General features: G+C 44.5%; 1 protein-coding gene across 3 annotated transcripts in view; it reads left to right on the forward strand.

Moving 5' to 3' along the window:
- The first annotated feature begins 1,809 nt into the window (after positions 1 to 1,809).
- Positions 1,810 to 17,500, forward strand: part of LOC112227921 — a 35,845-nt gene continuing 20,154 nt past the window's right edge. For 2 of the 3 annotated variants that reach the window (XM_042313946.1, XM_042313947.1), the window contains exons 1-6: positions 1,810 to 2,016; positions 7,395 to 7,832; positions 8,700 to 10,371; positions 10,846 to 11,130; positions 13,685 to 14,113; positions 14,869 to 15,285. In XM_042313946.1, the coding sequence (XP_042169880.1) occupies positions 7,463 to 7,832; positions 8,700 to 10,371; positions 10,846 to 11,130; positions 13,685 to 14,113; positions 14,869 to 15,285 (3,173 nt within the window). In that variant the 5' untranslated portion in view covers positions 1,810 to 2,016; positions 7,395 to 7,462. The remainder of the gene's footprint in view (positions 2,017 to 7,394; positions 7,833 to 8,699; positions 10,372 to 10,845; positions 11,131 to 13,684; positions 14,114 to 14,868; positions 15,286 to 17,500) is intronic. The other variant, XM_042313945.1, reaches the window with a different exon arrangement.

The following is a 17,500-nucleotide window of genomic DNA, read 5'->3' on the forward strand; positions in this document are numbered from 1 at the left end:
CATATACCAGTACTGAGTCAATGTGGAGGTTATATACAGGGGGGCACCGGCACGGGTCAGGTGTGCAGGGGGTACAGGCTAGTTGAGGTGATATACAGCCATATACCAGTACTGACTCAATGTGGAGGTTATATACAGGGGCACCGGTACCGGGTCAGTGTGGAGGGGTACAGGCTAGTTGAGGTAATATATAGCCCATAACATGGAGGTTTCTAGAGAATGTAGCCTATACACAGCCCAGACCAGGGCCCACACCAGGGTTTCTCTAGAGAATATAGCCTATATACAGCCCACACCAGGTTTCTCTTAGAGAATGTAGCCTATATACAGCCCACACCAGGGTTTCTCTAGAGAATGTAGCCTATATACAGCCCACACCAGGGTTTCTCTAGAGAATGTAGCCTATATACAGCCCACACCATGGTTCCCCAACATGTCCCTGCCCCCAGAATTGCATTGGGGGCATTCTTTATATGTAAAGCCTAACCAATGGATTTAAAATGGAAATGGGGTATCAGCCTAATCAGTGACAACAACAGAACCAGTTATTTGGGGAAATTACATAAATATTACTGTCTTAGAATTTATACAGCATCATGCCAACATTGTTTAGCATTATATTGTCCAATTGGGGCATGTTTTCACTATATTTATAGGGTTGCATCAGTTACAATGGGGAATTTTATTTTGAAGGCGAACTGCCGATTCCACTATTGCTGCTCACGCCACACTGGTCCACTGATCCACATTGGAATGAAACCTGCGAGTCTCCGCTGTCCGCTCAGGCGGGGAGAGGGAGAGAGGACGAACAACTATGAATGGTAGACCTACAATCTGCAGTATTTACAACTGTTGAATGGCAACTGATTTTAGAATAGAAAACCCTCATGAGTGCAGTTACCGACACCTGTCATAACAGAGCTGCTATCTCTCACCCATTGGTGGTTAGACATGCCCGACACCTGTCATAACAGAGCTGCTATCTCTCACCCATTGGTGGTGAGACACGCATTTGACCCTCTAATCATGGCACAAGTCTTACATCTCACACATTCTCACGCAAAATACTTTCTAAGTCTCCAAATTAATAACCGTAGTAGCCTGATAGTGTTGGGCAGGCTAACTGCAATAGAGGAAGGACTGTATTTAGCTAAAATGGATCATTCAGACTTTATAAACTAGAACGTGTTATAATAGTGCAGGAAGTGTAAGAACAGACTGGATGTTAAACTGCGGAAGCTTCTAAGTTATAGCATCAGACTCAGACTGCAACAGACCACTGACTGCTCAAGTTCATTCAGCAAGCAGCCTGGTAACTCCAGAGACAAGTTCCACATCATAGTTTACACGTCATTAAGATTCTATCTCCTATAGCTTTTAAAAGACCGCGACAGGCTTCATTCATAATGCATGAATGAAATGATTAGTCATTGCCCTGGACTAAACTAACTGGGGCATGTTCTCTAATGTTGACTAAACCGTCAGAAACAGGAGGGACTAACCTGAACTTGTCAAGTGAGAAACGCTTATTCTAGTTGCAAAACATTTTGCACTATTGAATACACACTAAGAAAGTATGAAACGGCATTCCTGCTGGTGACAACTACAAAAACACTATTTTCAGGAGCCAAACGCTGTCGAATGTTGCTGATAAGAAATGTCATGAATAGATGTGATTCCTTATTCTAAATGTCAGAGGCATGTTTGTCCGACATAGGGTATTTTATATCTGTTCAAAAACGTTGCGTCTTGCTGAACCGCCCCCAATGAAGTTTTTATACACGGAAGTATAAGTGAAAGTAAAATAGGTATAGGGATACACACGGTCACTGTAGCAGCAGACAACTAGTAGATGTAATTGTCTATAGGAAATGCCAACACATTTACAGTCTAGTTTGATGTGTTTCCTAATATCCTTTCAGGTGGTATTACTATCATCCAGTGATCCACATAACATGAGGATGAACCCTGCTATTCTCCACTCAGGTGGAGAGAGAAAGATGATTAAACGATAAGGTAGGCAACAATCTGCAATATAACTGTTCAATGGCTACGATTCTTGAAGAATATAACTTATAAATACCTCATCTGTGCGCAGTATAGCCCTATATAGTACGCAGCGCGTTTCCGGAAACCCTGTTACTGAAGGTATATGTGTCTATAATCCGTTGTCCTTCCCATCGGATATCTTTATAGAAACCGTCTGAACCGAACTTTTCTCCAAACCGGCACCTATATTATTAGGCTACGAGGAAGCGCCTCTTGAGCGCTAGACAGAAAAGTTCGGTTCAGACGGTTTCTATAGGTCTACAGATAACCACACATGATAGAATTCGGACAGACGGACAATATCGATATTCAGTAACAGGATTTTAGGTTACAAGTAGCCTACGTGCCTACACAATTCTGCCAGTTATTTTCTAGGCTTCACATTGTAGCCACCAAGGACGCCAATGTGCGCATGCGCAGCGTCCAATTATTTTTATTTATTTCACCTTTATTTAACCAGGTAGGCCAGTTGAGAACAAGTTCTCATTTACAACTGCGACCTGGCCAAGATAAAGCATAGCAGTGTGAGCAGACAACACAGAGTACACATGGAATAAACAATTAACAAGTCAATAACACAGTAGATAACAAAGGGGGGAGTCTATATACAATGTGTGCAAAAGGCATGAGGAGGTAGACGAATAATTACAATTTTGCAGATTAACACTGGAGTGATAAATGATCAGATGGTCATGTACAGGTAGAGATATTGGTGTGCAAAAGAGCAAGTAAATAAATAAAAACAGTATGGGGATGAGGTAGGTGAAAATGGGTGGGCTATTTACCAATAGACTATGTACAGCAGCAGCGATCGGTTAGCTGCTCAGATAGCTGATGTTTGAAGTTGGTGAGGGAGATAAAAGTCTCCAACTTCAGCGATTTTTGCAATTAGTTCCAGTCACAGGCAGCAGAGTACTGGAACGAAAGGCGGCCAAATGAGGTGTTGGCTTTAGGGATGATCAGTGAGATACACCTGCTGGAGCGCGTGCTACGGATGGGTGTTGCCATCGTGACCAGTGAGCTGAGATAAGGCGGAGCTTTACCTAGCATGGACTTGTAGATGACCTGAGCCAGTGGGTCTGGCGACGAATATGTAACGAGGGCCAGCCGACCAGAGCATACAGGTCGCAGTGGTGGGTGGTATAAGGTGCTTTAGTGACAAAACGGATGGCACTGTGATAGACTGCATCCAGTTTGCTGAGTAGAGTGTTGGAAGCCATTTTGTAGATGACATCGCTGAAGTCGAGGATCGGAAGGATAGTCAGTTTTACTAGGGTAAGCTTGGCGGCGTGAGTGAAGGAGGCTTTGTTGCGGAATAGAAAGCCGACTCTTGATTTGATTTTCGATTGGAGATGTTTGATATGAGTCTGGAAGGAGAGTTTGCAGTCTAGCCAGACACCTAGGTACTTATAGATGTCCACATATTCAAGGTCGGAACCATCCAGGGTGGTGATGCTAGTCGGGCATGCGGGTGCAGGCAGCGATCGGTTGAAAAGCATGCATTTGGTTTTACTAGCGTTTAAGAGCAGTTGGAGGCCACGGAAGGAGTGTTGTATGGCATTGAAGCTTGTTTGGAGGTTAGATAGCACAGTGTCCAATGACGGGCCGAAAGTATATAGAATGGTGTCGTCTGCGTAGAGGTGGATCAGGGAATCGCCCGCAGCAAGAGCAACGTCATTGATATATACAGAGAAAGAGTCGGCCCGAGAATTGAACCATGTGGCACCCCCATAGAGACTGCCAGGGGACCGGACAGCATGCCCTCCGATTTGACACACTGAACTCTGTCTGCAAAGTAATTGGTGAACCAGGCAAGGCAGTCATCCGAAAAACCGAGGCTACTGAGTCTGCCGATAAGAATATGGTGATTGACAGAGTCGAAAGCCTTGACAAGGTCAATGAAGACGGCTGCACAGTACTGTCTTCTTTAAAAGCTAAGTTACTTTTAAAGAATGACCAGGCATCTTCAACTGACGGGATGAGGTCAATGTCCTTCCAGGATACCCGGGCCAGGTCGATTAGAAAGGCCTGCTCACAGAAGTGTTTTTAGGGAGCGTTTGACAGTGATGAGGGTGGTCGTTTGACTGCGGCTCCGTAGCGGATACAGGCAATGTGGCAGTGATCGCTGAGATCCTGGTTGAAGACAGCGGAGGTGTATTTGGAGGGCCAGTTGGTCAGGATGACGTCTATGAGGGTGCCCTTGTTTACAGAGTTAGGGTTGTACCTGGTGGGTTCCTTGATGATTTGTGTGAGATTGAGGGCATCTAGCTTAGATTGTAGGACTGGCGGGGTGTTAAGCATATCCCAGTTTAGGTCACCTAACAGAACAAACTCTGAGGCTAGATGGGGGGCGATCAATTCACAAATGGTGTCCAGGGCACAGCTGGGAGCTGAGGGGGGTCGGTAGCAGGCGGCAACAGTGAGAGACTTATTTCTGGAGAGAGTAATTTTCAAAATTAGTAGTTCGAACTGTTTGGGTATGGACCTGGAAAGTATGACATTACTTTGCAGGCTAACTCCTCCCCCTTTAGCAGTTCTATCTTGACGGAAGATGTTATAGTTGGGTATGGAAATCTCTGAATTTTTGGTGGCCTTCCTGAGCCAGGATTCAGACACAGCAAGGACATCAGGGTTAGCAGAGTGTGCTAGAGCAGTGAGTAGAACAAACTTAGGGAGGAGGCTTCTGATGTTGACATGCATGAAACCAAGGCTTTTTCGATCACAGAAGTCAACAAATGAGGGTGCCTGGGGACATGCAGGGCCTGGGTTTACCTCCACATCACCCGCGGAACAGAGAAGGAGTAGTATGAGGGTGCGGCTAAAGGCTATCAAAACTGGTCGCCTAGAGCGTTGGGGACAGAGAATAAGAGGAGCAGGTTTCTGGGCATGGTAGAATATATTCAGGGCATAGTGCGCAGACAGGGGTATGGTGGGGTGCGGGTACAGCGTGGTAAGCCCAGGCACAGGGTGATGATGAGAGAGGTTGTGTCTCTGGACATGCTGGTTGTAATGGGTGAGGTCACCGCATGTGTGGGAGGTGGGACAAAGGAGTTGTCAGGGGTATGAAGAGTAGAACTAGGGGCTCCATTGTGAACTAGAACAATGATAACTAACCTGAGTAACAGTATACAAGGCATATTGACATTTGAGAGAGACATACAGCGAGGCATACAGTAATCACAGGTGTTGAATTGGGAAAGCTAGCTTAAACAGTAGGTGAGACAACAGCTAATCAGCTAGCACAACAACAGCAGGTAAAATGGCGTTGACTAGGCAACGGGCCGACAGATAAAACATAAACAAGCAGAATGGAGTACCGTGATTAATGGACAGTCCAGAGTGCATCAGCTATGTAGCCAAGAGATCAGTGTCCAGGGGGCAGCGGTGGATGGGGCAGGAAGCTGGACTGGCGAGTGTTATCCAGGTTGAAAAAAGTTAACAATGACTAAATAGCTTGTAGCTAGTTAGCTGGTTAGCTTCTGGAGGTTCTTGAGTGTGTTCTAAAAATTAAAAATAATAGCGATTCCGTATCACATTGGGTGAGGCAGGTTTCCGGAAAGGTATAAACAGATTAAAAATCAAGAAGAGATAGAAAGTAAATATGGGTCCGGTGAGTGTTTGGGACGCGGCGATTCAGACGGTTAGCAGGCCTGTGCTAACAAGCTAACAGTTCGTAGGCCCGGGCTAGACAAGCTAGCAGTTAGCAGGCCTGTGCTAACAAGCTAACAGTTCGTAGGCCCGGGCTAAACAAGGTAGCAGTTAGCGGACCGGGCTAGACAAGCTAGCAGTTAGCAGGCCGAGTTTAGCAAGCAGGGAGATAGCGAGGGCTAGAGAGTTGGCCTTTAGGGGACGTCGCGATGGGGTGAGTCTGTTTATTCCTCTTCATGCGGTGACATCGATAGACCGGTCGTGGGCCCGGGTATTGTAGCCCAGGAGTATGCTACGGTGGTGGTACAGGTGCGCTGGCCGGCTAGCTTCACGCTAAGTGGGTGGAAGCGCTAGCCAGGAGTAATCATCCGGGGTTGCGGTTTAGCTAGATAGCTAGTTGTGAAGATCCAGCTGAAATGTTCCGTTTGCGGTGGGAATCCAGGGATGAATCCGGGGATGAAAAATAAATAGGTCCGTTATGCTCTGGTTAGAGTCGCGTTGTTTGAGCTGGCGAGAGCTTTCCGAGCTAAAGGTTAGCTTAGCGGATGACCGGTTAGCTGAAGACCGCTAGCATAGCTGGTGGTTAGCCGGCTAGCTTCAGTTGAGGGGTTCCGGTTCGAAGTAAATATAAATACTTTAGGAAAAATAGCTACATTGGGTGAGGCGGGTTGCAGGAGAGTATTTGGAAGCTTAGGTTTAGCAAAATGTTTTGAAGAAAAATATGTAAAAAAACGAAAGATAGACGATATATACAGGGACACGACGAGACAGGACGACTTACTGCTACGCCATCTTGGATTCAATTATAGTGGTAAACATAGAAATAAGAATGAATAGAAGGTTCTTTTACTCCATTATAAGGAATTCTTATCACGTTACAAGATCCCTGTAACACGTAAAGATTGTGTAATAGTTTGAGATGCCATTCCCTCAGAGGAGTTGTTTTATAATCCAGGAACATGTCAAGATCCTCAGAACATACCTACGAATAACCCTGTTGACTCATCTGTAGGAAATATTCGTCCATTTTTTCCTTTAGTCCATTTAAAATCAATAGAGCAATAGGAGCCTTGTTTCAATAGGATGTTGTGTCTATTCCTTATGTCATGTTGGTCTATTCACCAACAATAGAACAATAGGAACCTTGTTTCAATAGGATGTTGTGTCTATTCCTTATGTCATGTTGGTCATTCAACAACAATAGAACAATAGGAACCTTGTTTCAACAGGATGTTGTATCTATTCCTTACATCATTCCCTATTGGAATGGTTTTATTGATAATATCTGTTGGGAAAAGTTTGGATGTTTCCACACACACCTGCTTATTATCAAAATTAAGGAAGTTTATTTTTCAATTATTCATAAATATCATACTGCCATTTGTTGGGGTTCGTTCCTTGTTCCTTGTCAGTCATTGGCCAAATTAGCATTCAGACAATATTTTCTTTTTTCAACTAAGCCAATCAGTTAAGAACATATTCTTATTTTCAAAGACGGCCTACAGTAGGTTAACAGTGGGTAAACTGCCTTGTTCAACAACATCATTATTAGCAATAAGAATTTTAAAATGTCAAATCAACTGTAAATAAACTAAATTATTTGGTTTGATGTTACTTAAAGGGGATTTTCATTTATTAAACCATGAATAGTTATCATATGTAATCTTTTAATTTCTTTATTCTCATTCATTCTGTAGATCCTGCGTTTTTGGTAATGTAGGAAAACCATGTCAAATGAACGTTCAGAAGAATAACCAAAGGCACAATGGCAACCACTAAACAGACTGCTGTGAACTATGTCACAGATCGCAGACTGGACCTTATCAGATTGCTCAAGGATCTGACACTTATTGTTGACAACCTTCAGCAGCAGAGAGTTTTCCTCAATGAGGAAGTGGAAGTTATTAATAGTAAGGAGACAAGAAGTGACAAAGCCAGAGAAATACTGGACAGAGTCGTTAAAAAGGGAGAAGCTGCATGTTACAAGTTACTGGAGATTCTGTACATTACGAGACAGAGAACATTACTGGAGCCTTCCTCTGATTCAAAGGACAGATGGCAGCATGACCTGTACCACTGGATCAGCTGCTTCCCATTCAAGGAAGACCAAGAGGTGGACACTGACATCCTTGAAGGTAGGTAGTGCAGAAGTACGGCATTTGCAGTGTGACATCCAGGAAATGCAGAAAATAGTCATTGACATCCTTGAAGGTAGGTAGTGCAGAAGTACGGCATTTGGTGTGCAGAAAATAGTCATTGACATCCTTGAAGGTTAGAAGTACGGCATTTGGTGTGCAGAAAATAGTCATTGACATCCTTGAAGGTAGGTAGTGCAGAAGTACGGCATTTGGTGTGCAGAAAATAGTCATTGACATCCTTGAAGGTAGGTAGTGCAGAAGTACGGCATTTGGTGTGCAGAAAATAGTCATTGACATCCTTGAAGGTAGGTAGTGCAGAAGTACGGCATTTGGTGTGCAGAAAATAGTCATTGACATCCTTGAAGGTACGGCAGGTAGTGACATCCTTGAAGGTAGGTAGTACGGCATTTGGTGTGCAGAAAATAGTCATTGACATCCTTGAAGGTAGGTAGTGCAGAAGTACGGCATTTGGTGTGCAGATAATAGTCATTGACATCCTTGAAGGTAGGTAGTGCAGAAGTACGGCATTTGGTGTGCAGAAAATAGTCATTGACATCCTTGAAGGTAGGTAGTGCAGAAGTACGGCATTTGGTGTGCAGAAAATAGTCATTGACATCCTTGAAGGTAGGTAGTGCAGAAGTCATTGACATTTGGTGTGCAGAAAATAGTCATTGACATCCTTGAAGGTAGGTAGTGCAGAAGTACGGCATTTGGTGTGCAGATAATAGTCATTGACATCCTTGAAGGTAGGTAGTGCAGAAGTACGGCAGAAAATAGACTTGTGTAGAAGAAGAACTTACATTTAACATTTTACATGTTCTGTTATTTCACCATTAACTCGATTTTTATTGACCCTTTTCTTAGGCTCAATAGCCTGTCACAGATATCAGACACAGCTGAAATGTAAAGCACGGAAGATCACAGAGGGTGCATGGAAACAAAGCTGTAGTCTCCTACCAGAGAGATGTAGAACTGAGGGGACTTTCTCTTATACCCCTGTTGTGTTAGATACAGACGTGCATTCATCTCTCTCTAAAATTAAAGTGAAGAGCAAAAGATGCAAGAAAGCTCGGCCTAAAAAACTAAAGAGCTTCATCCCCATGGCCAAACATGAAACATCCCCTGCTGAGCTGCTTAAAACACATGAGAAAAAAATCCTCCTTTTTGGAAAGCCTGGAATTGGAAAAACAACAGTCGCCCATCAAATGTTGAACCTCTGGGCAGAGAAAGATCACAGAGAACTAGATTACATGTTTTATTTTAATGTGAGAGACATTTCACACAGAAAACCCATGAGCCTGGAGGACCTTCTCTTTAACATGTACAGTGAGCCAAAAGACAGTAAAGAAGAAGTGTTACAGGATATTAAGAAGAACTCTGAAAACGTTGTCATCATATTTGATGGAATCACAGACCTCTCCTCTCTGTCGGTAGTAAAGGACCTTGTGGAGAACCTCCTGCCTGACGCAAAGATTGTGACCACATGCAGACCAGATCAATCTGAAGACTTCCTGACAGACTGGCCCACAGACTGGTTCAGAGTGGAGGTGAAAGGGTTCAGTGAAGAATCTATCAGGGCTTATTTAACACAGATGCTGAGTGCTGAGACTGACTCCTTGAGCAGTGTGTTAAACAACCTAGAGTTGTTCAGTCTGTGCCATGTCCCAATGTACGTACTGATGGTAGTTGCCTGCATTTATTTCCCTACATCAGAGGCTTCTGAACAGACATGCACTATAACTGAAATGTACAGCAACATCCTCCGTCACGGCATCCAAAAACACAGTGGCAGACGACGTAAGGATATCGACAGTTGTCTCAAAGAAAACAGAGAGAAAATATTGTCTCTGGCAGAAATTGCTTTTGATGCAACAAATGAGAAAAACATGAACTTGACACTGAGGTGTGAAGAAAGCAGTGTCCATTTTGCCTTCTTGGGGGCATTTATGGTTAACATTTCACCCACAGCATCAGACACTTGCGCTGCGTTTCTCCATTACACAATGCAGGAGTTCTTTGGTGCCCTTTGGCTCTTACAGAATCCAGACAAAATCAGAGAGGTTCTAGAGAAGTGCCAGACTGAAGAATGGAAACACACAAAACACTTGATTCCTTTCCTGTTTGGGCTTCTGAATGAGAAGAATATTAGACTGGTTAACAGTCTAGTTCCAGCTCAACAGATCAAGAAGACGTCAGATTGGTTCTTCAAGGAAGTGGTGAACACATTTCTTCCATCTCAAACAAACCAAGATCATGCAGAAGGTGGTGATCCTGAGTTTGAGATAGATCTTCTGTTTTTGTGTCAGTGCTTGTATGAATATCAGTCTACTGAGGCCTGTCAGCTTTTCCTGGACAAACTCAACTACCATCTAGACCTGAGTGGAGAACATCTTGATCCTCACCAGTGCTGTGCAGTCTCTTATGTGACCAGTCAGTCTGCAGAGAGAAAGGTTGGATTGGACCTGAACGGCTGCACTGTGTCAGACCAAGGAGTAAGGCTGATACTGGGCTCTCTGAAGAATGTCAGACATCTTGGGTAAGGTTATTATCTGTGTACAAACTAACCAATCACCAAACCATACAACTACTTTACTTCCTTGTTTGTCACATCTGAATACATCTGTCTGTAAATTGAAAAACTGTCTCAAGACTTTTCCCTACTGATTTAAATCACCCCAAATCCCTGCAAATAAGTTATCTTGTTGAATGCAACACGCACGCATCAGTAATTTACTGAGTTAGTTATTAAGATGACAAAACCTTTGGCTACTTCAAAAAATGTAAGATTTAAAATTCAAAATCTAATCTGTTTTCTGATGATATATCTGACCCTTCAATGCATGTCAGACATCTTGGGTAATATTTGTTTTGTCTAATTCTAAGCAACCCTTCTTTAAAAAAATATATCTTATATTCTCTTCCCTTCAGATACTGAGTTATAAACACTTCTTTGTCATGCTACTTTGAAATAATCTGTATAATCTAATTTATAATCTATTCTCTTTTAAAGACCATCCTCTGATGATTCATCTGACCCCTCAATGTTGTGTCAACTCTGGACAACTTTGCTGAGCAGTGAGGCAGAGATGGACTTCACCAGCTTACTTAGTCTCTGTGGAAATGAGTTGCACCTTCCAGTCCAGGGTGAAAGACAAGTGTTTGAGAGAGCAGAAGAAGTGATGACACAGAGTCTAGAGAGGGTTAATGTCTGTCTACACTGGGATCAGAGAACTGTTCTCAGTGAAGCTCTCAGCAAAACCATTTTAAAGTGTTTACCAAATATCAACAAACTCAGGTGAGTATCATCCAGCAACATATCGGTCAGCGATCAGTATCATCCAGCACCATATCGGTCAGCGATCAGTATCATCCAGCACCATATCGGTCAGTGATCAGTATCATCCAGCAACATATCGGTCAGCGATCAGTATCATCCAGCAGCATGTGTCTGTTTCTGTTGTTATAGTGTAGTATGTCGATTTTGAAAAGGCTTTTAAAGTATGACTACAATAGATATATAAATGCCTGGACTTGTATCGCTCGTCGGAAGAAGTGGACCAAGGTGCAGCGTGTCACACCCTGACCATAGTTTGCTTTGTATGTTTCTATGTTTTGTTTTGTCAGGGTGTGATCTGAGTGGGCATTCTATGTTGTGTGTCTAGTTTGTCTGTTTCTGTGTTTGGCCTGATATGGTTCTCAATCAGAGGCAGGTGTTAGTCATTGTCTCTGATTGGGAACCATATTTAGGTAGCCTGTTTGGTGTTGGGTTTTGTGGGTGATTGTTCCTGTCTCTGTGTTTGTTGCACCAGATAGGGCTGTTTTGGTTTTTCACGTTTATTGTTTTTGTATATTGTTCGTATTTTCATCTTTATTAAAGATGTTTATGAATCACCACGCTGCGTTTTGGTCCGCCTCTCCTTCCCAGGAGGAACCGCGTGACAGAATCACCCACCACAACAGGACCAAGCGGCGTGGTAACGGGCAACAGCAACAGCGATGTCAGGATTTCGGGACATGGGAGCAGAATCTGGACTACACAACTTGGGAAGAGATAGACAGGTGGGCGGTCGACCCAGGAGAGTGCCGGAGCCCGCCTGGGATTCGATGGAGCAGTGCGTGGAAGGTTACAGGAGAACGAGGTTGGCGAAGTGAACACGGCGGGCAAGGAAGCCCGAGAGGCAGCCGCAAAAATGTCTTGGTGGGTGGCACACAGGAAGCATGGCGAAGCCAGGTAGGAGACCTGAGCCAACTTCCTGTGCTTACCGGAGGGGGAGAGAGACCGGGCAGGCACTGTGTTATGCTGTGGAGCGCACGGTGTCCCCAGTGCGGGTGCATAGCCCGGTGCGGTACATACCAGCTCCTCGTATCGGCCGGGCTAGAGTAAGCATCGAGCCAAGTGCCATGAAGCCATGAAGCCGGCTCTACGCATCTGGTCTCCAGTGCATCTCCTTGGGCCGGCTTACATGGCACCAGCCTTGCGCACGGTGTCCCCGGTTCGCCTGCATAGCCCAGTGCGGGCTATTCCACCTCGCCGCACTGGCAGGGCGACCGGGAGCATTCAACCAGGTAAGGTTGGGCAGGCTCGGTGCTCAAGAGCTCCAGTGCGCCTGCACGGTCCGGTCTATCCGGTGCCACCTCCACGCATCAGCCCTCCGGTGGCAGCTCCCCTCACTCGCCCTGAGGTGCATGTCCTCGGCCCAGTACCACCAGTGCCGGCACCACGCATCAGGCCTATAGTGCGTCCCGCCGGTCCAGCGCTGCCAGAGCCTTCCTCCTCTCCAGCGCTGCTGGAGTCTCCAGTCTGCCCAGCGCCGCCTGAGCTACCCGTCTGCCCAGCACCGCCTGAGCTACCAGTCTGCCCAGCGCCGCCTGGGCTACCAGTCTGCGCAGCGCCGCCTGAGCTACCCGTCTGCCCAGCGCCATCAGAGTCTCCCGTCTGTCCTGAGCCTCCAGTGCCGCCAGTCTGCAAGGAGCCGCCAGTGCCGCCAGTCTGCAAGGAGCCGCCAGTGCCGCCAGTCTGCAAGGAGCCGCCAGTGCCGCCAGTCTGCAAGGAGCCTCCAGTGCCGCCAGTCTGCAAGGAGCCGCCAGTTCCGCCAGTCTGCCAGGAGCCGCCAGTGCCGCCAGTCTGCCAGGAGCCGCCAGTGCCGCCAGTCTGCCTGGAGCCGCCAGTCAGCCAGGATCTGCCAGAGTTGTCAGTCTGTCCCGAGCTGCCCCTCTGTCCCGAGCTGCCCTCTGTCCCGAGCTGCCCCACCTTGGGGGTGTACTGTCACACCCTGACCATAGTTTGCTTTGTATGTTTCTATGTTTTGGTCAGGGTGTGATCTGAGTGGGCATTCTATGTTTCGGTTTTTTCACGTTTATTGTTTTTGTATATTGTTCGTATTTTCATCTTTATTAAAGATGTTTATGAATCACCATGCTGCATTTTCCCAGGAAGAACCGCGTAACACTGCATGTTCATGATCTTTATTTCTCAGAACACTAAAACAACAAACAAAATGTCACGTTCCGTAGACAGAACAAAAAACAACATCCCACAACCTAAGGTGGCAAAACATGCTGCCTAAGTATGATTCCCAATCAGAGACAACGATAGACAGCTGTCCCTGATTGAGAACACACTTCATTGCCCACATGAACAAATACTTTCACTTTACTATAGAATACTACAAGAAAGTATCCAAAACACTACAGTAAAGTCTGCAGTCTAGTATACTAGTATTTTTTATAAAGAAGACAACAACACAACAAGAGACACACATGACAACAGTGTTCTGTCTGTAAAAGAGGCCGCAGTCACATTCTCCCTGCTTCTGAACATAGACATTCTTGTGTTTTATGGGTCACAGGTTTACTCCTCTACAACATCAGAGAGGATCCCCTGAAAGACTGGAGACAGAAGAGAAAGCAGTCCTACTAGATTTGTGTCTACAAGCAGCACTAGATCACAGAGAAACATTCCAGAGAACTGTGAACACACTGCTGTCACTGTTCTCTGTGTATCAAACTGAGAGATATGACATCCTGCTGGATCTGTACTCTCATGTGAAGTACAATAGGAATCAAACAGCCAGGAGTGTCCTTCCATCATTGCAGCCACTTTACCAGTCAGCTCCTGCAGTCTGGTCCATAGACCTCTCAGAGAGAAAGACCTCCCTCCTCCTAGAAGTGCTGAAACTCCAACCAGGGAAGAAACCAGTAGAGCTGAAGGGCTGGTCAGATGAAGAGAGTGAAGTGAGGAGTTTCCTTCAGTGTCTGTCCTACATCTCACAGCTGAGGTGAGTGAGTTTATCCAACAAGAGTCCATATGTAATTGAACTGGTGTAGATAGTATTCATGTTTTACACTGTCTTTATCTTGTTAATACATTAACATGTGAAGAAGCTGTAGAAACTCTAATTCACTAGGGATTTAAATTGAACACAATTACAATTCATAGTTGTATTGTTTTAAAAGATGGAGTCATGTGGTGCTATTAGTTTTCAGTTCCCTGTTACTCATCAGTCCTCATCACTCACCTGTTTATCATCTCTGTTTTAAACTGTCTGTTCAGATTTTGTTATAGAATTTTTTAATCAATGTTCATAAATTTAAATTATCTTAATCGGTCTGCAACCCAGAGGTTGTAAAGTTCTGGTCTTAAATTAAACAGACAGAATTCCCAGCTCACAATTGATCAAATCCAAGTTTATTAGCGAGAGCTCTCCTGTGCATATACAAAGATGTTCCTTATATAATATTATCTTAACCTACACACATACATACACACTAACATTTAGATTCTCTCTTTTTCTCCTGAAGTCCCACCACAGTTTATTACCACTCAGCTGACAGTTTCAATCTCCCCAGATACGAGAGCCTCACCAGAGTTACAGCCGGGTCGGTTCAAACATGAGTTAATGAGACTCTTTGTTTTCATTAGGCATACATTCCTCTCTTCCCAGGTCCACACAACATCTAATCCCTAATGGTTAAGTTTCAGGGTAGAATGATTGAATCATTTATCTTTAACCTTCATACAATCTTTTAACAGATTTTCTCCACTGAAGGATAACATAAATAGGAGAAAGAGAGACAAGACATGCCTACTGAATCTGTGTCTTCAAGCAGCTCTCCATGAGAGAGGAACCATACAAACAACTGTAGAGAAAGTGGTGTCGCTGTCTAAAGTATATCACAACCAGAAATGTGATTTCCTGCTGGATCTGTACTCACATGTGAAGGACTATGAGACTCAAACAGGCAGGAGTGTCCTTCCAGCATTACAGACAGTTTACCAGTCAGCTCCTGCAGTCTGGTCCATAGACCTCTCAAAGAGAAAGGCCTCCCTCCTCCTAGAAGTGCTGAAACTCCAACCAGAGAAGAAACCAGTAGAGCTGAATGGCTGGTCAGATGAAGAGAGTGAAGTGAGGAGTTTCCTTCAGTGTCTGTCCTACATCTCACAGCTGAGGTGAGTCTGAACATGTGTAGTGGTTAGTGATCATGTGATGCTAGTTGTTATTGTCTTGTAGAAACATTTGACATATTAAACTTCAAGTGTTGGTAAACCTTGTAGCAGTATTGTTAGAGAGGGGTAAAGGTAGAGATTTGTTGGGACGTCAGACAGGTATTAACCCTGCAGAAAGGAAAAGAGTAGGATAGAGAGAGACCCACTACCAGACACACACACATCAGCAGAAGAGACTGTCTAGAGTGTAGCCTGTTAGCCAGATAGCCAGTGGAGAGAAAAGATAAGACTCACCATATAAAACACCCATCACAGCACAGGGGGAACCCCACCAATAATACCTCATACAATAATAATGGCAGAGCAATTTAACGGCAACTTCATAGAAATAATATACAAGAAAGAACCCAGTCATCAACATGAGAGGATTTTCAGTAATCTGTATTACCTCCCAGTGGAGGAGTGCAGAGGGTATGAATGGTGGGGGGTCAAAGACAAACAAAGGCCTTAAAATGTCCACAATCTTCTGGGCCACATGTCATTAGTACCACATCAATACAGTTCAAATAACAAGACACAATAAACTGGCAAGAAACCTCCCTTTAACTAAAATGTCAACCCAAATATGTCTGGCAGGGCAATGATAGTCCAGCCACGCTGAACCTCAAAGGGAAGAGCCTATAATAAAGTCTGCCACGCTGAGACAGAGAGAGACACAGAGAGAGACACAGAGACTACCAGAACCCACTGGATTCTCCAATTACATTGAAAGAGTTGCAGGACAAAATAAAAACCCTCCAACCCAAAAAGGCCTGTGGTGTTGATGGTATCCTCAATGAAATGATCAAATATACAGACAACAAATTCCAATTGGCTATACTAAAACTCTTTAACATCATACTTAGCTCTGGCATCTTCCCCAATATTTGGAACCAAGGACTGATCACCCCAATCCACAAAAGTGGAGACAAATTTCACCCCAATAACTACCGTGGAATATGTGTCAACAGTAACCTTGGGAAAATCCTCTGCATTATTATTAACAGCAGACTCGTACATTTCCTCAATGAAAACAATGTACTGAGCAAATGTCAAATTGGCTTTTTACCAAATTACCGTACAACAGACCATGTATTCACCCTGCACACCCTAATTGACAACCAAACAAACCAAAACAAAGGCAAAGTCTTCTCATGCTTTGTTGATTTCAAAAAAGCCTTCGACTCAATCTGGCATGAGGGTCTGCTATACAAACTGATGGAAAGTGGTGTTGGGGGTAAAACATACGACATTATAAAATCCATGTACACAAACAACAAGTGTGCGGTTAAAATTGGCAAAAAACACACACATTTCTTCACACAGGGTCGTGGGGTTAGACAGGGATGCAGCTTAAGCCCCACCCTCTTCAACATATATATCAACGAATTGGCGCGGGCACTAGAAGAGTCTGCAGCACCCGGCCTCCCCTGCTAGAATCCGAAGTCAAATGTCTGCTGTTTGCTGATGATCTGGTGCTTCTGTCACCAACCAAGGAGGGCCTACAGCAGCACCTAGATCTTATGCACAGATTCTGTCAGACCTGGGCCCTGACAGTAAATCTCAGTAAGACCAAAATAATGGTGTTCCAAAAAGGTCCAGTCACCAGGACCACAAATACAAATTCCATCTAGACACTGTTGCCCTAGAGCACACAAAAACTATACATACCTTGGCCTAAACATCAGCACCACAGGTAACTTCCACAAAGCTGTGAACGATCTGAGAGACAAGGCAAGAAGGGCATTCTATGCCATCAAAAGAAACATAAATTTCAACATACCAATTAGGATCTGGCTAAAAATACTTGAATCAGTCATAGAGCCCATTGCCCTTTATGGTTGTGAGGTCTGGGGTCCGCTCACCAACCAAGACTTCACAAAATGGGACAAACACCAAATTGAGACTCTGCACGCAGAATTCTGCAAAAATATCCTCCGTGTACAACGTAGAACACCAAATAATGCATGCAGAGCAGAATTAGGCCGATACCCACTAATTATCAAAATCCAGAAAAGAGCTGTTAAATTCTACAACCACCTAAAAGGAAGCGATTCACAAACCTTCCATAACAAAGCCATCACCTACAGAGAGATGAACCTGGAGAAGAGTCCCCTAAGCAAGCTGGTCCTGGGGCTCTGTTCACAAACACAAACACACCCTACAGAGCCCCAGGACA

Source organism: Oncorhynchus tshawytscha, unplaced genomic scaffold, assembly GCF_018296145.1.
Source record: "Oncorhynchus tshawytscha isolate Ot180627B unplaced genomic scaffold, Otsh_v2.0 Un_contig_1830_pilon_pilon, whole genome shotgun sequence".
Classification (NCBI taxonomy): Eukaryota; Metazoa; Chordata; class Actinopteri; order Salmoniformes; family Salmonidae; genus Oncorhynchus; species Oncorhynchus tshawytscha.